General features: G+C 36.2%; 1 protein-coding gene across 4 annotated transcripts in view; it reads right to left on the bottom strand.

The window, feature by feature from the left end:
- LRBA (LPS responsive beige-like anchor protein) overlaps positions 1-25576 on the bottom strand; it is a 369042-nt gene that overhangs the window by 65659 nt on the left and 277807 nt on the right. For all 4 annotated transcript variants that reach the window (XM_041411918.1, XM_041411916.1, XM_041411917.1 and 1 more), the window contains exon 47: positions 24386-24538. In XM_041411918.1, coding sequence (XP_041267852.1) covers positions 24386-24538 — 153 coding nt within the window. The remainder of the gene's footprint in view (positions 1-24385; positions 24539-25576) is intronic.

Genomic DNA, 25576 nt, shown 5'->3' on the forward strand with positions numbered 1-25576 from the left:
ATAGCTGAAGCAGAAATAGCAGACCCAAAACATGACACTGTTTAGAAGTTAAAATACTGTGCATTACCTTAACTTGTGTCAATTGCTGTTATTTTCATTGTTTTGAAATATAAATCAACATCTGCCACAATGTCTTAGGGGACAACTAACAATGCTGTGATGTTAATCCTGCCCCTCCAAGGCACTCGATTCAAGCCTCAGACAACATTTTTGTGCCTGTGTAGACCAGCGAGATGCAAGCTGGCACTTCCTATCGCAGAGAAGAGGGCACACAACACACCAGGAATGCCAAAAATGGGATTCAGAAGGTGAAAAACTCACTGCTGCCCATGCCTGTGTTCAAAGGCCAGCCCAGGAGAATTCCAGGAATGACCAGTTATGTTCGAAATGAAAACAAGCATGTTAAAAATCAAATTTTAAAATCAAAACAAATGTCTGTGAACTAGGACTGCTCAGTCTAAGGTCAGTTTGTATCTTTTAAATGCAGTTTCATTATCATTTTTTGGCAGTATATGTATAAAATATGAGCTTATTGCTAGCCTTAAAAGCTAATTGTTTAAATAATGTCTAATTATTTAACCATTATTTAAACATTAAAGCCTTTAAGCAACTATGCAAAAACATTTAGATCAACTTTGTAATGCAGCTGAAGAGCACTGTTGTTCTGAAGGAAACTGTAATCCAGCAAAAGGTAACAATGACCAGTTGTTTATAAAAACCACTGAAATGTTTGGAAACTAGTTCACATTCTCATGCTCTGTTTATGTTTCCATTCATCATCCTTCTCCTTGAGAAGATAGCTCAAAAGGAAGAATGACTAGAGAACAAAATTTTGTTTAAATTACACATGGAGACGTCAGGTAATTTAACAAATCGAGACAAAAAAGGGATGCCTGTGTACAGCTAAAATCATTATTGCATTAAATCATTTTCTCCTCTCTCTCTCCCTCTCTCTCTGAGGGACCCATCTTTGCAGTGAGGTTTACAGTTATTTTGTATATTCAGCTTTGCCAAGAACTCCTAACTCACAAGTGAAGAAAAGGAACCAGAAATACAATCCAAATGTAGACATACACGATGTATAAATGTTAATGTAGTCGTGTCAATCAAAGAACAGACACAATCTTTGCTTAAAACCTGTATCTTACTGATTGACTCCCACCCTCTTCACACTTCTCTTCCATTGCACTGTAACAGAATACAACACAATAGAATATGATGCCCATAGAAAATAAATTGGTGGCGATGTGACAATTTCAGGACTGGTATAGTGGGCAAATGGATAAGAGTTATCAATCAAACTGTTCATTAGGAAGAGTATGGCTGCAGTGGGCTCTGTTTCTGAATAGAAATCTCTTTTTTGCCCCACACTCGTAAATTACTGAAGCCAGGTAGCACATTTCCATAATGATGTATGTGATAAGTGAATGTGGGGAAATTGTTTTCCCTTACACCTTTGTGAAAGACCAGTCAGGAAGCTACCATTTTGTTTAATCAAATGTTTGGGTTTCAATTCCAGGTTCTGTTCCATATCCACCTTCCAACTACCATGGGTTTGAACAAAATTATGAAGAAAACTGTGAGAATCAAAAAAAAAGAAAAAAAAACTTGAGCTCCTTGTAAAGAACTTATTCTCTATTTCATTATTGGTACAAAAGTATGAAATAACTGGGATAATGGCAAATAGCCACATTTGAAAAACGTTCATTGTGTGACAAGCTGGCAAGAATTCTTGCCACACTAGGATTAGACAGGATGTGCTTGCTTCCTACAAAAACAAAGTAAAATGAACTTCTCTGACTGGTCCCAATGCATTTTTGCTGTATTTAATTTGGGGAGCTGCACAGAGGACAGCTGAGAGCTGTAGGCTGAATAAATCAGAATATACCAATTGTTTGTTAATGTAATGCTAGAAGGCATTTATTAATACTTCATCTTACATTGTTCTTAATTCACTAAATACCCTTTAATTTCCCCAGCAGGTAAGTAAATCAAAGTGGACATTTTATAATTAAACAAACAAACATCAAAATAATAAGCTTTTATGCAGTCACCCCATGCAGGTGGATTTTTTTTTGTTTTTAAGGAATGTAATAATATAGTATGTCCTACTGCTACTTAGCTTGCATGCACACATACTAAAATCTTATTGGAAACATTGTTCTGTAGTAACATAAATTTTGCTATTTATATTTAAATGATATAAATTATTAATATAATATCATATAGTCACTCCACCTAGAAAGTGACTATATATATATATATATATATATATATATATATGTAATAGTCACTCCACCTTGAAAGTGTTGTAAATTGTTTTATGAAATAATTAACTGTAAAGTTTTAGATTAAAAAAAAAAAAAATATTCCTTGTCTCTCAACAAACTTCTATTAGAACAATACTGAGACTATTCCAGAGATCTGCTGACATGGAAATACACACACATAAAAATTCCATCTTACTCAGAAAACTTTTAGAACAAAGTCTTTTGGTGACTTTATGCCACCAAATTCTCTCATCAGCCACTGAGATGACAGAATTTGCTAGGCATATAATTCAAGGTCATTCATGCCTTAAATTCTTGTAAATGAGTTATGTTAATCCAAATTTTTATTGTAACAACCATCCTCTCCAGTTTCCTTTCATGAAGACAAACATAAAATGGCCAGTGCTTTTCTCAGGCAAGAAGTGACAGACTGCATTTCATTCTTTTGTACCTAACATGGTTCATCCTTTAATTGTGGCAATGTTGATGTTATTTTATTCATGAAATATTTTTGGAAAAAATTCATCCTGTAAATGACAACAAACGTACAAAATGATCCCACACCTTTGCTCATAAGAAAATGAAATATCATAACCTGCAGTGTTGATGGAAATGACATACAGAGATTCTGCTACCTAAAACCACTCTCAAATTTTAAAGTGTTTGAATAAATCTCCATTCACCATTAAAAAAAATTACAACTCTTAAAATTAACAAAACTGTAAAAGTCTGAGAATTGCTACTATAACAACCAGAATCACAAGTGCCAGGATTTCAAAATGTCCTACTGCAGCATTTTCTGTAAATTTGCTTTAGCTTGAGCAAGCTCCCCTCCTGCTATTTACATACGAAATATATGTGTGATATACTGGTGAAATCTAAAACTTCAATCCATCCTTTAAAATGTACATTCATAAAATCCCTAAGCAGGTAATCACAGGGACTTCTCATGTAACACAGTAAACACCTTAGAGGGCCTTACATATTTATGACACTTCTGCACTGTATACACACTAAACAAACCCTTTAGTTTTCTTCTTTACAAAAATAGGCCAGGCCACATTATAAAGATTTATCATAGCACTACAGAAAATAAGGGAAATGTGTATGATTTATTAGCCAATTAAATGCATAATTACTGATTTATCCTTCAAATTACCTATGAAAAGCCCTATTGTTGTGAGCCCAAATGAAATTCTTAGTGTATGATTATTGGCAATACTAAAAACTCACAAGAAAAATGTACAGCTTAGTGTGTGCACACAAATAGAGAGGTAGAAGAAGACAGAAACCTTTTACCTGCAAAATGAAAGTGCGTGTGGGAAATAGTAATATTATCATGACATGATGACAATTAAAATGGCATGGCTTCATATTTGACATAATTATATCTGTTTTTGCTGAAAGTTCAGATATTGGCAAAATATTTTTTCTGGACATCGGAGGACTAAAAACACTAAAATGCAAAAGGTTTTTTAAATCATCTTGTTAATTGTTGTTAATTTTTAAGTATTACAATTATCTTATTGGTCCTGGGCCATGAATATGTGTGAGAAATTCAGTATCATACTCTGTGCACAAAAGGAAAAATGAAGTTACTTGTAGGAAAGAGATTTCTGAAAAGCTTGTGACTCATTTATGGACAGAAATTTCATCAGCTGCTTTGTGTTTCACTGTTTGTTTCCAAGACACTTCATTGCCACTAGACAATAACATTATAGTTAGTCCTGCACAAAACTTGTGTGGGCAATGCTCAAGCACTCAGTGAAAAACCTTCAAATGGAGAGAAGATTCAAAACTACTGGGAACAGAAAGCAATGTTGGTTGCCTACCCATGGAAATTCAGCAGAACCTGGTGGTGCCTTCCAGGCACAAATCCTGTCTGACCGGCACCTATAATGTCAGGACTGGGGAAGAAGAAGGAAAAGAAGAAAGACCTTCCCACCTCCAGAAAGTTTGCACAAGAAAACAAAGAGGAAGGAGAGGGGCTACACTGCCAGCCCCTGAAAGCCACAATTCATTCTTTCCAGTTATGCAAGAGTTAAGAGATAAGAATCATTACCAAAAATTTTGGGCCTCAAAATACAGTGTGATTTTTAATTGCCTAGGTAAATTTGAGACTTGAGAGTTCAGATTTTTCAACCGTCTATCCAGAGACTTAGAAAACAGTTTAATTAGGAAACTGATGAATTACAAAAGCTTGAACTTCAGCAAGCTAACAATTTCAAGTGTAACAGCTTAAAGAAAAACACAAACTATGGCAAAATTTAAAATGAGAAAGCCTAGAGATTAAAAATGCAAAAATCTTAAAGAAAAAGTTTACTGGAAACCATAAGTAAAAACGGATTGTAGACTAAATTCAGTATATAACCCACAGATCCTTCTACATAAAACAGTGGGGGGTTCACATTATTAGACGTACACTAACGAATATTTTCAAAGGCCTTATGGCTGCTGTTCCACTGAAGGGAAACAAGCTGTTTAATACAGCTGGTAAGAAGCACATAATTAATAGAAATATGAAAACAAACAACCAGGTTTACATTGAGCCTTACGTTAATTTACACACACAGAGGAGTATTCAATGCAAATATTAACAATAGTAAGATTTCAAAAACTTATTTTTTCTTTATAAAGGCCTTCATTAATTTCAATTGTATAGCAATCTTGGACTTTTAAAATACCTAAATCCCAAAGACTTCTCCTTTAGACAAGTCCTAGTTTTGGCAAAATGAAATCAAAACCACGTCATACAGTAATGTTGTTTCTGACTATGATGCTGGGTTCCTCTGATTAAACATTTCACAATGACTAATACATACAAGGAGCAAAGTTACTGTAAGAAACTCAAGTATAATTTGCACACAAACAAGAATATTAATTATATTCATAACACAAGTTAAAAAAAACCCATAACATCCATGTCATGGGATCTGGTGAGGCAGGATAGGCACACCAGCCAGTTCACTGGTGGGGCTGCCTCAGCTGCAGTGTCACAAGGAATATCTGGGAGAAGCTGAAGTTATGGATAAGGGATGAAGAGTAAGAAGCAAAGGATACACATAGGGAGGAAAGAAGCAACTGGTTACATTCTCCAGCTAAGTGCTTTAAAATGAACTTTCATGTCACAAAAATTTCCAATTCTAGTCTGAGAAAAGCATGAGGTAGTTTTGAAGATCTTCAGAACACATCCTCAGCAGGATGAAGCCCTTTTAATGTGCCTTATGAAAATATACCTGTTTCTTTAGTACTTAAAAATATAAAATAATTTTAGTGTCTTTCTAAATGTGCTTCACAGATGTCCCTTATTCTGACTTATCAAGAAGAACATAAATTAAGTTCAGCCTAAGAAATTACATGCAAGTGTTAATACTAGAGTTAGCAAAATACACTGACATATTTTATAGCTTACTGTGTATTACACCTTCCTAACTAGCTACATAAACTGAAAATGTGCAATATTTTTAATTAAATAAGAAGACTACAGCCCTAGATGCTAGAAACATAGACTTTTATAAAACATGATGATTCAAGGATATTGGTAGGCAAAACTAAACTATGGAAAAATCTTTACATATTCCTTCAAACACAGAGAAGAAATAAACCTTCTCTTTTCTCACAACCGACATGCGTCACTTCAGATTCCAAATGCAGACTTTGGAGAGAATGTGTGTGTTTTTAGGACTGCTACAGTATGCTAGGAAGCTACTGTTCCTCTGTATATTTAATATAAACCAGTCCCTGAAACACTAACCGAACATAAATTTAAAAATTTGTCATTAATATTATTTCACTCTGGAATTTTCACTTTTGAGAACAATGGGGCACCGAGGAGAATGTACATTCTTATGTTGCTTTGTGAAACTTGGCATTTGTCAGTGTCATATAAAACACATCAAAAAAGCAGCACTACCAGTATTAGCACAAATATTTAAAGTAGTTCAGTATAAACTTTATGTCCAAATAAAGTCTACTAATACCCAGCAAGCAGTGGCGCAGCTGCATTAGCTCATGTAATGTTTCACACATGGAAACCAAGATGCAAGATTACCTCATTTATGGTAACACTCATAAACTATACAGTACACAGTAAACATGTCTACCCAGCAAATTAAAATATCACTGCACTATGCAGCAGCTGAAGCTATCCAGAACCTGTTTATAATCCAATAGAAACAGAAATTTGTCTTCAGTTCTAGAAACAGGGGGGAGGGGAGCAAATCAAAGTCTAAGTAAAATAAACTGCACTGCAAGTGTCACTTGCCCCAAGACTTCCTGCTTCCCACAAAAGACATGCAACCATTCTGGAGATCAAAGGTCATGGCTTTACAATAGAATACATTGTAAATAGGTTTAAAATAATTGAATACAACTGCAAACCAAGGACTCATTTATAGCTTGCTAGGAAAAAAATATAGCTGTTTTAAGTCATTCCCGTATATGAACTGAAACCTGCATTATAAAACTGCATCTGCTTCCAAACTACCAGATCAGCACCTGCATGCCAGTTGGATTTGGTCATTCCACAGCCATCTAAATAATGAAATGCTTCTGAGTAAATTACATGCCACCATTGTTTTGATTATACTCCACAATGTCTGGAGAAGCAGGGCCATATATGCTGCCAAGGGACTGGGTGCTCTGCAGCTTTCCTAGGGACTGAGGCTCATCCCTACATCCTTACAGAAGTGAGAACCACTTCTTCTTCCTGCAGAATCAAGCCTTGGCACAAATGCTGGAAATATTCACCTGCAAAATGATTTCTTTCCCATGCTGTACTAATCAAACTGAATCTCCTTCTTACACAGTGCCTGGGACAGTGACTGTCTAACCAAGGGGCCTGGCACTACACTCTCTGCCATTCTGCTGGTTTCCAAGATGCAGGATTACGTCAGACAAATCAGCATTTAGCCTGTGCTCAGAGGCACTGCCAGCGTGTCACCTATGGGAGCAGGAAACCTGAAGTTAGGGATGTACCTCCCAGGTACTTATATCTACCTGCTCTTCTTCTTTTTATCTTTTAATCACTCTCAACGTTTGCTATGGCAATAAAGCTATCAAACATAACCACATATTCCTCTACAATTTCATAAACTCATTTTTATTCAGTAACAGAAAAGGCTTATGTTTTCAAAGGCTTCCCCCCCGACACTCCCCCGCCCAAAACCAGCTTCTGAGCTGAAACAACTCTAAAATTTTCTGGAAAATGAGCTTGCACAACACATACCTTACAATTTATTACAGCTGTTTTTGCAGACCACAGACTCATTCACAATTTACAATAGGCACTATTTTTCAACCACCCAAAGCAATTATGTCATACACGTCCACATTCAATATCAACAAGTAAAATCCTTAGAATTATGACAGTTAATAAAAGCTCCTACAGTTCTGCTTCAAAACCCTGAACAAGTTTTAATGGGATGATCCTCTGAAAGCAAACTATCACCTGAAAATTATGTTTACAAGGGCTTATCTGGCATGTGATCTGCCTCGTATTAGTAAAGCTCAGACACTCCCCTTCAGGGCATAACAAATTCGGAGGTTTGTTGGGATTTTTTAATATATTTTCTATCTCACCAGGATTAAAAGCAGGAAATAATTTGATGATATTTACTTATCTCTGTTGTTAACCTTAGCTACCTCTATTAGACTAGCAATTATGCCACTACAAAACCATAATCACCAGTCACAGCAAAAAGACGGTTCATCCCCAGACTGAATGGATGCTCATTTTAACAATGACATGTGAACAATTAACTACTGCTACCTCCTTAAATCAGTGGTTCTCAACCTGTGGTTTGCAAATGCCTTTGGTCTGTGGAATATTTCTAAGAGACCACAAAGGGTAATTAAGCAAAGTCTTGGCTTACTGTCACTCAGCTGAAATTTGCTACCCAGGAAAATGTACCCTCAATGGAAGATTTCATGGGATCTCAGAAAAAAAAACCTGCAGGCAAGTCACTTCCATAGATACTTTCTTATGTGACAGAAGCAGACCTTGGAACTTTTACAATAGTTCTGACCTCTTAACTGCTGCAGGTGAAGAGTTTTCACCACAAAACTGCAAGTCTGAAATGATCAGGAATTCCAGAGTAATGTGATTTCTGGTGGAACATTCACCTCTGTAGACAGGGTCTGGCAGATTCATTGTATTTTTTCAGTTCCTTTTTATGGCAGTGCTTATGGCTGTTAACAGAAGCCTACTGACTACTTTTAGTCAATAAAATCAGATTTCATCCAGGAAAACATGTCACTAACAGCGTAAGTCTCAGAGTACCCTCTTTTGCCTTGTTGCATATTACTTATTCTTAGTGATAAATTCCACATTTTTATGGAAAAATCCTTTATGTAGGCTACTGCATAACAACTACCCACTAATACCTAAAAGGAATTTCTGGTTTTAAAAACATGTAATGAATTATTTTCCACCTTTTACCATCAAAACACACCAGCCTCACATACTCCGTAAGAGAAAAAAAAGAATCTACCTAGCCATATCTACATATGTTTACATGTATATTTACCCCATTAGGGAAAAAGTATATTGAATACTTTACCTTAGTTTAAAAGAAAGTCATAACTACGAGCAAAAAATTTCCAGCAATATAATGGATGGATATATATATATATATATATATATATAGTCATTTTTTTGGTAATGCACTTTCTTATCACATTGGTCTTCAGAAGAAACTTTCCTCTTCCTGTCTATTCATGGAATGCCAAATAATCATACTGGGCATAAATAAAAATAATCCATACCTTCACATGAACAAAAAAATAAATTATATTGAAAATCCAGAATCCATTTATTTGTGTCATGGAAAGACCAGTAAGATCTTTATCAGAGCTCCTCCATCTTTAGATATTGGGATCCCATTAAACAATGAAAAAGAGTTTCATGTCTCATTCTCTACAAAGAGAGTGGTTATGTTATTCTTCAATGTATTAAAAGAGAAATGATTTTTGCATCACACTCAACTTCTCCTGGAAAGATGGATTTCATCCCTGCTACAGGACTGCCATCTAATTCAATGCTAATTACCCAATAACCAGTCTATATTTTTGAGGGATATCTAGTTTGATACAAGGGTTTCTGTAAGTGTGATTAGTTCCATAATTATTTTCACCAGACTTCATGGTCAGGCAAGATTTGCTGAGGTTTCACATGCAATATTGAGTTAAGCAGTTTCTGCCCTGTCACACCATTTCTAGACTCTCCTTCTTGACACCCAGTTAGACAAACATAACTGTCTGCTGGGCTGAATGGCAAAGCAAATAAGAACTGACCAAAACTAAAACCAACATTTTATCTTTTCTTTCAAAATCTGCAGAATGCTTAATAGTCTGAAAAATGCCACCTCTTAATACCTTCAAAATAGACACAAAGTTAGCAGGGATGATAGGCAAGCATCTTTTGTCTCCTCTGCATTTATAAAACAGAAATAATGCATTGCCTCATCACATGAAGGTCATGTAAAGGTAGCTTAGTAATGTCTGTGGGTGATTCAGGTACTACTGAGTGAATACCAAAGAAAAGGCCATGTAGGATGCCTTTTTTAGAAGACAGTTCAAACAGCATGCAATAAATAGGGTTTGAAGCTATATAAATGTAGGAGTATGGAGAAGGAGCAGAGCAATACATTAAATGAGTTCTGTCCATCTTCTAGACTGAATAAAGTCTGCATAAAACAACAGCACCTGATCATTTAGTTAGACATTACGTGTTGAGGCATTAGCTGAAGAGATATGTATTCATCAATATATCAATGGATATAGGTAGAGTTTCATTTTGTTTTTCAAGCAGTAGAAGTCCAGGAACTTATTCCACAAATCTCCAAAGATGGAAAAAGAGGAGTCCTTTATTGTACAACATAGTGTGTGAACAGTCTCTATTCAATCTGCAGTTGATTTCCAATCTTATTAAAAATCCCAAAGCAGTAGTTGATGTAGGACCACTATTCTGAGAGAATTCACAACCAAAATACACTTTCTTAATGTTTTCTTATTGCTGCTTTTGTGGGAAGGCCCTTCAGCTAGCAAAGCAAACAAGTGAAGGATGTGAATTCAGACATGTAATGATTGTAAGGTCAGCACATGACCGCCAAGCATTCATGACCCCAAATTAAGAGGTATTACCCTCTATCTACTAATCCTTGGGTCACAAATGTACAGCCTTCTCAAAGAACATTAAAAATTCCTGAAATTTGCTTACAGCCCACTGCTTGAAAGATGGAAAGCTAACATGCATGAAGTGATCAGATAAGTGAAAGGGGCAGTTCTGTTCTCAAATACCATATCAAAAATGCCATGTCTTTCAGTCACCTTTTCTGTTAATGAACACCACTACAATTTTACATTAAGATAATACAGAAATACAACTATCTCCTGAAAATAAGAACTTTAACTTCACAGATTCTAACATTTTAAATCCCAAATAGAATTTTGAAGGACAATGAAAACAGAAGCAACATTCATCTTAGCAGTAAATACAATCAGAAGGTATTTCTAGTAAAATCACACCACATATGACCCAGAAATTAAGTTCTACATTTTAGCACGGTGGCTTTAGTTTTTAAACTATGAAAGACTATTTTTATCTATCTCAATGTTTTCACATCATATGAAACATATGAGAGGCTACAAGCCATTCTGTTTGTAAGGTTATACAAACGTTTTTACTGAGAATAAAAATCCAGCTTTTCATGCCATCTGAATGTTTATGTCCAAAATTTACTTGTTAAAATTAACTGCAGCACCTGCACTTCCCATACATTATTGTTACAAAAAAAAAAACCAAAAAAACAACAAAAAACTGTGCACATTTTTTTTTTTAGAAAAGATACTTCTGGATTGAGTCCTTTGTGGAGACTAAAGGCACATTTTTTTTAGAAAAGATACTTCTGGATTGAGTCCTTTGTGGAGACTAAAGTTGTGTTAATCTTCTAACTGTTATTAGAGCTCACTACAAACTTCATACCCGGTACATGAACCTAACATTTCAGGAAGATATCAAATAGATTTCATTTCATGTTCCTGAATTAGGATCTCCGTGCAACCACTGGAGACAGTAGAGCTGTCTCTGTTTATCAATCCACCCATATCCCTGTCATTTTTGTATTTACAGATAGCAACACAAAAAAAAACCCTCAGAAAAACTGAAGATATCTGGCCTTATCTGTTGATTCCTCTGTACAGTTTTACATTAATTTCTTGTGAAATTCTCTTCTTTACTGCCCGTATCACAGCTTTCTGCCAGCAAGCTCCACTGCCACTATTCATGAAACACTACCCTTTTTAGCCTCTTTGCAGAAAGTGATCTTAGGACTGGAAAACCCCAATATGTGGCATTTCATTGCAGTCTATAACTGTCCCTGACAAACATAAATTTTAGTGACTACTTCAGTTGGTTTTTCTCCTTCCTTTCTCTCTCACTTCTTGTTACCTCCTAAACATCACGATGAAAGGTGCAGGAAAAAGGGGAATGTTTCTGTCAGAGATGTGTGATTGCAGAAGAAGCATCCATCTCTAGGAAACCCCACGGCTCACTTCAGGGAACACCAATGGAATACATTCCTTACCTTGCTCCTGCACTGGGACTTGCTCTTGTTAGGGAAGTGACAAAACTGACATAAAACAGAGATGGCCATCTGGTGAGACCCAGCTTGCCAGGCGGTTTTATCTGATCCCTGAGCACGCCTGCCCATCACCAGCCCAGCCACACCGAGGATAATGTTTATATATGCTGCAGGACAAGGGTGCATAAACCAAATCCAAATCAGCAGGATTTAAAGCACTGGAAATAAAAGTGAGCTAATGTGACTGTGCTGATGTAGCCAGAAACCAAAACAATGCTGAGTACACAGGATTTATTCATTTCAAGTGCACAGCCCAGCTCATGTCAGTCTCCCACATAAATGCTAGCAAAAACAAGTCAGCACACTGTTTACACCTTGCATATACAAGGGCCTATAAATGGGTCACAATCAGGTTAGATGACACATCCCATGGGAGGAATCTCAGCACAAAGCAGAATTTCTCATTAAGTGGTCACCCATGGTTACAACAGTGCAAAAGGAACTTCCCTCCATATTTGGGAGAGAAACAACCAAACCCAAAAGAATAAACCTAAAGGTTGCTCTCTTCTAAAATTATTCTAAAGCACTAATTCGCACAGGGCAAACTGTAACCGGGGCACAGTTCAACAAATAAGAACGAAGGCAGAAAGGAATACAATCTGCCAAAAATCTGCGAAGAGCTTAGATCTGTCCACACTGACAGCAAAACTGAGCTTAAAATGGATGTGAGCTAAGTTTGTATGCAGCTTTGGAATGGCTTTTACTCATAGTTTAATTCTGGTGTACACACAGCCCAAGGGTGTGTCCGCATGGTGGGCTTGCATCAGTCTGAAGGGAGGATATTGACAGTGCAGACGTCCAAGTCCATGCAGTAAAGGCTGTTTCATGTCCTTTTCGTATCTTAGAGAAGGGCTTAATAAAGTAAATTAATACAAGTCAAACATCTTTGAGATTATGCAGCAAATTTTAATTCTTAGGTTATTTATATTACTTTAGGCAAAATGTATCATGAAAAGCCTGTTGTTAAAATGGTTATCCCTGTGATTTATTATGAAAGCAGACAACACTCCAGCAGTTCCTGGAGCATGCTTTCACCGTCCTCCACTCCTAATCCTCATTACAAAGTTCTTTTTCTGCCTCAGAAAGCAGATGGCAAGAGATAATGTCAGTAACAATTAGGAAGCTTCACTGCCCTTAAGGACTCTTCTGCTATACATTTGTAATTTATTTTTTTAGAGATTTTTAGAAACAAGATACTTTGCACTACTTTTATTCTAGCATGTGGTTTGGAACATCCTCAAAACAATTACATGGGTTTTGTTTTGGTGTGTGGGGTTCTTTTTTTCCTTTAAACAATGGAGAATGTTGGGGGTTTTATTAATTAAACATAAACATTATAAATGAAGCTTCCAGGATTATTTTCATTCTACACATTGCAAAACGAAACCCACTTGAATTTCCTATTTTAAATCCATTTCCTCTAAACTACTTGCATGCTGCTGAACCTTTCATGTTTTTATGAGCCCAGTTCAACTCTCACTAACAACTAACTTGGATCAGGTCCAACATTTAACTGTAGTTTAGAAAATCCCCTCCATTTGGATATGGACCTCACAAGAGTATATTTTATGCCACTTTATCAATGCAGAATTTTGTCTGCTTATAACCTATTTGAATGCCAGTTGTACTTTTGCTATTATTAATATCTTTAATGTTGCTTTACAAGCTGATGCTTTTTAATAACAATACTAGTCTACCTAAATAAAATCCAAATAGGAAGTACTATTTCAGAATGCAAAAAAGAAAAAAAGATGAGATTTCATATAATTTTTGTATTGGACACTTATTTTGAAACTTTAGTGTTAGAGAACATTCCTCTGAAAAAGAAGTAAGCCAGGCTGTCTTGGCTTTAGAGCTTTCTCTGAGTTATAAATATTATCTTTCTATAGATATACTCTCCACTATCTTCCTACAGAGCAGCTACATTAGTGGAAGATACACCTGCTCTCTGTTGCTGATTAAAGTTTCCCCCTTCCCAAATTCTATTCCTCAGATCTGCCACAGACACTGGCAAGTGAGAGCTCCCTAACATGTTTCAGCCAAACCAGTCCTAGATAGGCAGCCAAAACATTCTTTAAGTACTTAAACTAACCTGGAAAGGATCAGGTGAGCACAAGCATGAGAAACTCTAGCTCTGATGTTTTTACTAATGGTCCTTTACTTCATGCTTCAAAAGCAGAACAATTGTATTGGTTTAAATTGCAGAATATAGCAATTCGTGGCTATATGAGAATGAAATAAGGAAATTAAAACTGGCCCTTTATTGGATTTGGTTCTGTGGTTGACTCCGTATCTCACAAACGTTACTAATACAGATCAATAGATCAGCATGTATTTACTTAAAGGGATACTTTGTAGCTAGCAGGAGCAGCCTTTTAACTAATAAAGACAGAATAAAAATCACAACCTAAGAGATGTGGGGTTGCTCGAGTTCCTTCACAAAGAGAAACTGAGAAAAGAATTCACTGTCCTTTATCATTTAAGGGTGGACCCACCATCTGACAGAAGCAACCAAGTGCCCAGTACATTTATGACTCATGTGAGCATGACCCAGATTGTTAAAAACCTGCTTTTTTTTTGCCAAGTACATTATCTTTTCTTGACTGATGGGCTATAGTTTGGCCTCTCCTTAAACCAAAAGGGCTACACCTGAACTTCCAATTAAAGGGTAACAACTGGCAGATGTGAGGGACCATCTAGCAGGAGGCTGATGCTGAGCAGATGGGCTGGGGTGCAGCAACCTTTTCCATCAGTTTCCACCCACTGCTTTTGCAAAGGCACATAATCACCAGGAGCCTGACTCTGCCTTTCTTCAGGCAGCAGCATGATACTCCCTGCAGAGCACAGGGCTGCTATCATCAAACTGGGACCAGGAACAGGGCTAACTAGAGCCTGGCCAGCTCCACAAGTCCACACTGCTTGCTGCTGCTTAATGAGATAACTTCAACAGAGCAAACAGTTTCAGAGGTTTCCACTCCAGAATGTTTGTACTTCCACTGCAGCGCAGCTGACTATGCCATTTGCTGTGCAAGTGCCATAAGTGGGAGAAAAATTTGTAAATCAGGTCACTAAAATAATAACTTTTGTTAGAAAAAAGGCTTTTTAATGTTATTTCAGTCTAAAGCACAGCTTCACAAACATCTGTTCCTGAACAAAGACACAGTTAGGAAAATTTGTGAGGGGTAGGAAGAAGAGGTGGGGAGCTCTCCTTAGATGCATCCCCTAAGTTTTGGAAACATGTCTTCAGATATTTCTTTCTATAAAGCCTAAAGATCTGTTCCAATGACTAACACACCATTAATTTAATAAGGTTAAGAAAAAGAAACTTCTATTTATTAGAGCAAGAAGAGATGGGTACTATTTCTGTCATATATTTCTCTGTGCTTGTCTTAACTGCTGAATGTAAGATCTTGTATTTCATATTCCATGTTTTGTACCACATAACAAACAAAGTATGTTTTTATTTGTGTAAATGTCTCTCTGTGATTTCTGAGCATTGTTGTTACATTACTGACTCTAATTACATGCTTTTTCTAAAAGCAAATTCCATTAGCAAATATTTAGCTGCAGCTAAAGTTAAATTTATCACTTCATGAACAACTTTTATGTCCTCATGTTATGAAATAAAGTGTGTCACTTCCTGATCCATCTTCTCAGTAATATACATTACACTATAAGGTTTTCTTATGCTCTTTCTTATCTTCTCTCTTCTAGGAACAAGAAACTCTTTCCTCATACCAGAGTTCCTCCTACATCCATATCATCATCATAAGCTGTCTCTGTACCCCAGATGGTTTTAGTAACATTACTCTTTCTCATCCCAGGAGTGGAGTCTTGCCAGGAAAAAGCCCCAAAAGCAAAGCCTCAGCTGACTTCTTTTTGTATCCTTCCATGTAGGGCACAGATGGTCAGGTTTCCTCAGCCCCTCCCCTTCTTCAGCTGAAAACCACAGCTCCATGTATGCAAACATCATCAAAAATCTCACCTCGTTTTCCAACACTTAGGATGGAAACCTCTCTACACTGACTCTATTACAAATACTTTGTTTTGAGCTACCCACCAAATTCAAGTTTATCGGCACGTTTTCCCATACGGTCCATAAATAGACACAAAAACAAATCAAATGCTGCATCCTACTGGGTCTCTTACCAGTACATTTGTTGTATGTGAGTCCTGACCTCCTTACAGGAGGAACAACTTGGATATTTCCTTGCAAGGCAACTTCCAATCACAGACTGTAAGTTTCAGTAAATAGAGTAAAAAACTGCCATCTCTTTCAAACTTGTTTTTTCCTCCCTTATCACTAAGCTTGTGAAGCAATTTTTACATGTTACTCAAAATTCTTGATACATTTTCAGCAGTATCAGTCCAGGCACAACATTTGCAGATCAGACAAAGAGAAGACAGACAGATTTAGTGAACACCTGTTAAACGGGGCAGTAGCTCCAGCACAACTGTTTCCCACTTCATTTCACACAGTAATAACTTTAATGTCCTCCACAGACTCGCTTTCAAACGCCAGTTCTACAGTATCACACAAAAAAAAGCTGAAAGCAAATTTAATTGTCTAGATTGCTTCTAATGATCCTCTTTTTGGATAAAAGCAATATACCTACTTTAGTTTTTGGGGTTTTTTTTAACTGTATCTACTCAAATGGTGTTATTACTCAACATTTTATATTCTTTCCCAACTGCATAACATTCTCCTCCATGTTCTAATATTTATATTTTCTATGGTAAATTCTCTTGCCTCATTAGAAAATCCACATAACCCATCACTCTCTTTACAGTCCACACTTTTAGTTTAGTTTAGGTTTTGTTTCCTTTTGACTCTTATACAAGTATCTAGGCTTTTCTTACTGTTAAATCTCCTTGTTTAATTTTGCTGTCAGTTAAAATATTTGTACATTTTAGTTTCATTCCTGCTCACCTTGTTTAGTTTCAGACTTCACTACGACAGACACATTACACGTAAGTGTGTAGTGTCCTAACAATTGGAAATTAATTAGTTATGGGGGGTTTTTTTGTTGTTGTTGGGTTTTGTTTGGTGAGCTATTTTTAGATTGTGATAAGTTATGGGTTTTTTTTCCTGTTGTTGTTGGTTTTTTTTTTTTTTGGTTGTTTTTTTGTTTTTTTTTTTTTTTTTAATGAGAGAATTAGGCTAGCCTAATTCAAGACCTTGAAGTTTTAGAATTAGGAAGTGTGGCAAATTTTGGTACCAGCTTCTTTAACTATTTTTTTCACAATAGCAAAGACAAACAGACTGTCTATGAGTCCTTCAAGTTTTCTTCATTCAGGAAGACTGGCATCTATCCCACTCCCAGAAATTACTGAAGTGCAAGCATGTATGGACTTTTTAAAAATAATTTTAAACTGTTTACATTCTTGAAGTCCAGAGTTTGGTAGTAATTTCTATAAAATAGCTTGCATGCAGTTTAAAGAGATGGTAGGAATTGCAAACATAATGTGAAGAAGGAAATGTTATGGAAACAACAGACTTTAAAAACTCTGCTTTTTCTTTCTATTTACAAAGATGTAATGGAAAGAAAATAGATCAATGCTTTTGACTAACAAATGATGATCCACTACCTAGGTTACTGTTTTCATTGAAAATGGAAAAAAACAGTTTCTCTCCATCATCACATATATTTTATTATGTATTAACTTTGTCCTACAGATGCATCTCTCCAGTGTATTCCATCATATATATTAAGCAAATCCCATATCCCAATATTAGCCTATTTTGCTATATTATGAAACCCAAACTGAATGCTTTCAGCACTCTTACCTTCTGTTCAAAAGCACAGTTTGGGTTCACTTTTAATTACTTCCCTCATATTCTTGAATTTATTTGACTCTCTCTGTATTTTAGTCTTCTTTACAAATTAAATCAATAAAAATTCATATATGAAAATTAATAAAGCCACTATTCCAACAGAACTGGATTTAAATAAACATGAATTTCTGGCCATATTTCTTAGATGGCACTTCAATAAAAATAAGTTATGCAGGCAGTCAATTGTACACACAAAAAATTAGTCTACATTTTTTATTCACAGATTTTCAGAAACTTTTCTAATAGGCCATATATCACATACCTTTAGAAATATTTCCTCTTTACTTTTCAAAAATGTCTTGTATCGAATGATTTTTTTTATTTGCCCTCCAGAATACCCACAGATTAGATTTTTGCCTGCACTAATTTCACCTATTTGTGGTTATGCTTGCATTGCTAAGGTTATTCTACATTCATTTTTAGATCTGAATAAAATGCTTCAGAATGGGTAAAGAAGTCTCATTCCCCCCTTTCTATGATAATAATCAGATCTGTACATTATATAGTTAAATCAAAAGACTGCTTAAAATTACCCAGGTTTTTTTTTATTCTAGCCTCCACACAAATGTTTCTATGTCAAGGACAACATAAGTTCTAACTTTTAGGAAGTAATTAAAAATGTGCAAAAAATCCTGCACAAACACAGATGATGAAATTATCACATGTGTTCTGAGCTGGCAGGAGATGACCGTGAGTGGCGCAGGAACACAAATTTACCAATGCACCAAATGCAAAAGCAGACAGCTTTAAGCCAGTGCTGATATTCCACATGGAGAAATTGAAAGGGAAAACCAGACAACCACTAGAACTGCACACTGCAGTCATGGAAGAGCTTCTCCGGGAAAGGAGGAATCCTGCTGCTTCAGTCACACACCAGCCTACATTCCCTTCAGCCACCTGTGCCCCTCTGCCTGCTGAGTGCACACACCGTGGAGCCCCTATGCTTCCCCAGACTGCCTTGTTTCCACAGATGGGGGCGGGGGAAAGGCATTAAACAATATCAACCTTTTATACAGATCAAATCCAATATGCCAGCAGACTGGACCTTCCACACCCAACTTTGCTGAAGAATACTATTCCTGACTGGAATTAGACTGCTACATCTCTGAGACTTCTATGGATGAAAATGTTTATTTTGCCTTATACAAGTAACCTTACCTCCTGTACAGAACTATTTTCATGGTTACATCTTGAAAAAACATAAAATGAATGTAGCATGGTGCTTTAATATTCACTGGCAATAGTTTTGTTTAAACATATAGCTATTTTAATTGCATAATGCACATTTGTAGCACAGAAATAAAAGTATTTGTCAGGAAAAGCAAAGTTACAGATTACTTTTATAGCTGTCTTTTCTATAATAATTTATGAAAGTGATTTTTGATAAAAATTATAATACTTGTAGAGTTAAATAGACATCCTCCATTCACAGGATATTTTATAGATCTTGTTTTGTATACAGATTACAATCTTCAAAGAAAAGCCACAAGAAATCACCAAATATCAGAAACAGAAATTGAAGTAACAGTTCAGAGTCTGAAAGAACTGGTATCAAAATTCTCAAATTCTGTGAGCAACCCACGTCAGCTCAGATTACTGAAAGCATCTTCCTTGCTCAGTGTACACAGCTCCATCTGCATTCCAGCTTTTTAAGACCACATCCAATTCTATGAAGACCAGAATCTCAAAGTAGGTGCTGCACAGATTACAACTCTTATGTTGTTGGTTAAACCTGGTTTACATTTTTCCCTTTTTTCTGCTCTCCAATGTTTTTAACATATTGAATGAGTCAGTGATTATCAGGAATACACAACTAATGATCTAGCAATCTATTACCAGTAATCTCCACTTCCAAGCCTTAATTCACATTATGGTATGATTTGCTGTAACACATTTTCAAATACACAGATATGGAACCAGGAAAAATATCACCGAGAGATTTCTCCAAGATAACACACAAAAAAATCCAGCACATTCCAAGCTCCAGGCTCTAACCCATTATCTATATTTAACTAATAGCAATAGTTTTAAAAGACTGAAAGTAACATATTTTTTTCAAAACCGAGTTTTGTTTTTTCACCCAACTCACACTGAACATTGTTGTGTGATAGTTGGCAGGGGATGTTGCTTTTTCAGTGGTATAAGGTGGAGTTGCTTGTGCTAAAAAGTAATGCCCCATATCGACTGATAACGATCCTCTGATTCTCACTGGAGATTTTTCTTACCTTAGACAATTCTTAACACTGATTCATTGTGCTCCACTAAAATTTGTAGTGGGGCAAATGACTTCCTACCCCTCCTTTCCATTTTGCTTTTCATGGTTCTGCCACGTTTACTTTTGTGTATATCATCTTTATATATTTAAGCATTTCATTTGCTTCAGAAAGCATCCTACCTTCCAAATACTACATTTTCAATTATTTGAAAATTGGATTTCAAAACTTTCAGTCCAGCACAGTAATCTAATCACTTTTCTAATTTGCCTTACATTTTCCCCAGCGTTGAACGAAATGGATAAACCCCAAATATTGAAAGGACTAACTCTTCAATAAAACACTAAAACACTTAAATTGAGATATATTGTGGAAAGCTGTCTTGACAGACCTCAATGACTTCATTATCATTGATGCAATCTAATTCTCAAAAAGCTGAGGCTCATCAAAGCTGTGTGAAATTTAGTTATTATCTGTTGATTAATAGTTTCAAATTAATTCTTCCCAATTTAGACATCCAACTTTCAATGACAGGACAAAATAGATTACTTTACCGTGCAGAACAGAACCTCCTTATTGGGATTTTTAGCTATTCCTAACTATCAGTGGAAAGTGTAGGGCTTTTCCCTGGGTTTCACCTGGTCTTTGTAAATGTTTACTTTTTCATGCATGATACAAAGGGCATTTAAAATTTCTATCACCTTGAATAATTATCCCTAGGTCCAACACATGAAATTAAATTTCTAAAAGAGAAAACTGCTCTAAAGGAGAGCACCTAACATAACTAAGACTGTGAAGCCAAGAAAAGATGCCACAAAAATCTAAGTTTTAAAGGTTATATCTGTTTCTGTGTCTGACGACTGCTGCTAGAGGTTTTGTTTAGGACTTCTGTATCCAAACTACATCTGAGCATCTATCTCTTTATATTCTCCCAAGTTCACTTCCCATTTCTATTTCCTGCAAGTCTTTCAGAAGCATGGGAGTAGCAAAAATTGTTAGGTATTTTTTATTAGGTATCAGATGAAGTTTGGATCCTCCCTTTTGCTCACATACTAAATGCTAAAGATACTACAATTTAGAAATAGTAAAGTAAGGATGCAAAAGCATGCTGTATTTGAGATTTTTCTGTTTTGTTGGGGGGAGGAATTATAATTTTATCTTGTTTAAAGCCTTTAATTACTCTTATTAAGCTAATACTGTAATTCTTATTACACACATATTTATAAAATGATGAATTTAGACAATAATATGATTATTGTTAACTGCACCTGTATGAACTGAAAAATATTTTCAGATGTCTTAGCAGTTATTTCATGGCACTAAACATAGCATGCCTGAGCTTTAGAGGTATATAATAGTGTTTCACAATGGTAAAAACAGTGACTTCTGCGTCAAAATCTGGACTGTCTCAGAGAAAAATACCCTACCCCCCTATTGAGTTACGTTAATACAAAACATTGTATTTCACAGACTAACACAAAATACCAACTATATGCAGCAATAGATGCACTTTGGAGTTCTTCGTATTGCTTAGAATGACATTCTGGTGCTACCATTTAGCTCATGATAACATTACATCAATCAAAATCCAGTTTTAATTATACATCTTTCTGCTTTTTCTCTCAGAGCAAACACAGACAAAATGCAACTACCTATTTAAATTAAAATACACACTTTATAGAATTAAAAATAGGTTGGAAATCACTTTTAAATCAGCTATCAGCCTGTCAATTAATGCTCTGAACCCCTGCTATTTACCCAGTACTGTACAAGCTGTTATTATGCACTGTCCTACGTATCATCTGTTCCCCATGCTGCTCTGTTCCAGAAAGACAGACAGCTGCAACAGAATATCCCTGCTCAACCTGAGGGCCATCTGACTTTAATTGTAGCACACAGCTTGATGTGGGTCTGGTTATGAGAAGCTGAAGTATCACACTGTAATAATCTGGAAAAGCAGAAACCTGCCAACACGCGGCTGCAAACAGGGGCTTGGGCTGTCTGGCTGCCTGACGGGCTGCAGGAAATATGATTAATGAGCAAGGTATAATGATATCAGGAACCCGATTAGCACCACAGAAAGGTCACAGATCAAAGTAGTATGCATTTCATGAGCTCCAATCGTTGTATAAGATCTGGGGACTTAAAGAGGTAAACTCAAATGCAAAGAGGAAAAAATATCTGTGTGTCATAGCCTACAAAATGAGCACTTGGAATATTGTGATCCCTATTTTGTCTGAACCAGGAGACAGCAAGGAAATATTAGCTGAATACATCAGCCCATGCCACATTGTAGCAAGCTTTTCTTGGTCATATTAGTGTGGATCTGAGCTTTAAGCATTCTTCCTAAACTATTTTAATTGAAAAAGAAACTATGCTGATTTGATGCTGATGATATTCAATCCACCAAGTATTAACAAGGAAAAGCAATTTAATATTTGCATGTAATTTTCTCAGTGTTAATCCACTGCAAAAGTGGCAGATCACAGAGGGCATCATCCACACCAGCCAGGCCCTATACCACTGGATAAGTTTAATTATGGCAGACAGAAGCAGCTAATGTAATTCATCGGCAGAGGGGTTTAAATTTAATGCTACCAGACCAACCAAAACTTGGTATGCTAATTACAGAAACAGCATCACGGTCTTACAGCTGTAGGTCCTACCCATTTGGTAGGACACCGGACATCATTATGATGATGTCTGGCACACATTAATGCCAACACTTGATAAATTATTTCTTACTTTGGAAATTAGCTTAAACCTTAAAAAAAATCAACTTTTTTTTCTGTCCGATTAATGCTTGAAAACTCTGTAAAATTTCACACTGAGAATATTGCAGAAGTGAGAGAGATCAAAGAAAGCTGCAAGAAAGGCAGACATGAGCAGCAGATTGGGAAATGAAGGAAGAATGATGGAATGGTAGGTCAGAGCATACCAAGAGGTGAGGGTGAGAAAACCTGGCCCACGGCTTGAAGTGAGGAAAAATAATTAAGAGCTAACATCTTAGACAATGAGGAAGTGGGAGATTAACTTCACAGTGGGGAAAGCCAGATCTGTAACTAATAGAATAAAAGTATATTTTAATGCAAAATCTAAAACTCCAGAGTCATGAGAGATCAAGGCCACCATGTGCCTTTGACAAGTCTGCTCAAGAACACAGCTTTGCATTTCCCAGGTTATTCTGAAGCACCAGCAATGCCAACCTCACAGAGGTGTCAGGCTACCTCCCCTACCTATCACCACAACTGTGAGATCAAAAGCTGAGTTTCAATATGGTTTGCCAAGTAGTCCTGCTAAATGTTACTGTATTCCATATATCATTTAAATAAAATTTGCACATACATATGGACGAAGGAAAACACTAAATCTACCCAACATTCGTTGTGATTATTATGGTGCATCTACCACTGCCTGCAGGAATCTAGGCCACACAGCATTTCTGGAAACCATGGTATCATGTCGCCAGTAAAAGTGCAGTGTAAAACATTCTCATTAACTTCTGAACCACAGATTTCTTCTGATGTAAAGGTTCTCCAATGTTATGAAGCGTGACGTGCCACCAACAACAGAACTTTTTCCATTCCCATTTCCTAACTTAGGAGTACCAGGATGTTATCCTGATAAGCCTGGTATCTGAAAGGTTTTTGAGAGTTTCCATGCCTTAATACAGTATTTCCCAGTTAGCTGGCCACCACATGAAAACTTCAGCTTTTTAGTTCAAGATTTGCTAGGAAAAGATTCTGTTATTTATTTCAGAATGCCACCAATGCAGAACTGTTTCATTCTGAGAAGAGCCTAACATAGCTATTGAGAATGTGCTGAAACACCACGAGTGACAGTGTAACACCTATTCTGTAATTAATTTCACTGCCCATCGAGTACAGTGAAGATAGGCAGTGCTAACAACTGCATTTCCCAAAACAGTGAAGAGAACAGTAACACAGGTTTGAGAATGAAACAGGCAAAGGAGAAATTAGTTTTATTTTCTTGTAAAAAAGGCTCTGAAAAATACCAATTTAATGGAAGAAATGGAAGAGGTGGCAGAAGATTGAAAACACCTCTTTGGAGTTATATGGACACTAAAATTAAGAAACCTCAAAATCACATTTAAGTCACAAATATTTTTATGATTAAACAAGCTTTTTCAAGCCTTCTGTAAAGTGATGATTTTATTAGCTCTTTAGAACCACAAAAGCTGACATAGAAAAAGGGTAAGATCTCCTCTACATTTCGACCACATTCAAACTATTTTGATAATACTATATTCCTCTTTTCTTCCTACATTTGTAAATCTATATCTTCATATCATTTCAGACATAGTTCCATGTCAATTATTAATATATTCAGCAGCAAAGATGCAAATTATTTCAGAGGAATCTTGCAAGACAGAAATGACTGGACAATAGAAGAGAGCCATCTTACCAGCCTGTTTATGCGAACAAATTCTTCTGGGGTTTTGGCCCATGGTGGAAGTTCAACATCAGACACCACTGTTCCATCATCCATCACTCCCAGATTGTAATTGTTGCTGTTGACAAATATCTCTGGGAGGTAATAAAATTCAGGAATTAATTCCTGTAGATAAATGAAAAACAATGCCATGTTATGAATTCTGTCAGAGGATGCACTGTGTCACCGTACAAAAAGTCATTATTAGGATGGAATTAAGCAAAGACAACATATAAAATTCTTCCACAGACATCTCCCTCCTTCCCTTGAAGAGTCCCCTTCTGCACTTTCTAAAATTCAAACCTGTAAACATGATGACTCCTTAGGATGCTTTTAACAGGACAAGGAACTGAAACACAACAGGCTATAAAACTAAAATGTCAGAACATTGGTTTTGGCTGCATATTACACACTGAGAAACTTACAAAACCAAAGTAATGAACATCACATGGCACAGATAATATTTAGTGGAAAGGTACAGACAATCAATGACAGTAAAAAGTTGTGGAAAACTGATTCTTTCACATTTTAGTACAATACATATTTTAAAGCATAATGCACAAATGGCAATCTACAGTTGGGTGAAACCAGCACCACAGATATTAATTGTGAAGGTGTGAAACCCAGTTATAGTCTTATTCTCTCTAATGTAAAGGGTCTAAGAACCCAATATTTAGGCTGTTACCTAAGATTGTTCAATGCCCAAAAATAATTTTTTTTGTACATTCCACAATACCTGGAGTTATGCCACATGTTCCATAAAAAAACAAAAAAACAAGCAAAAAAAAACCCCACAGAGCTGAATAGAGGCAATATTTTTCTTTCACATAAAGTTCATTCACTCAATTATGTGTCCAGTCTATAAATTACAGGGAAGAACCACGCAAAATTTCATGCATAAGAGAAAAAAAGGCAGGGATTTCACATGGTTGCAAGGTCTGCACTAAATTCCTTGTCAGGATCATCACTGCTCTAAACAAGTAATGTTTTTTGATGTTCCGGGCCTGTGCTGAACAAGACTGGAACTCAACATTTACACCTCCCTGGCTGGCCTGCTCTGGCACCTCTGCTGGCACAGCTACCATGGCTGAGGAAAAACAGCACAGGAATTGTGATTTCTAAGTCTTATCAGAAAAACAAGGTAATAGTAATGGCTAAAGAAAA

This window comes from Onychostruthus taczanowskii, unplaced genomic scaffold (genome assembly GCF_017590055.1).
Source record: "Onychostruthus taczanowskii isolate IOZ18803 unplaced genomic scaffold, ASM1759005v1 scaffold38, whole genome shotgun sequence".
Classification (NCBI taxonomy): Eukaryota; Metazoa; Chordata; class Aves; order Passeriformes; family Passeridae; genus Onychostruthus; species Onychostruthus taczanowskii.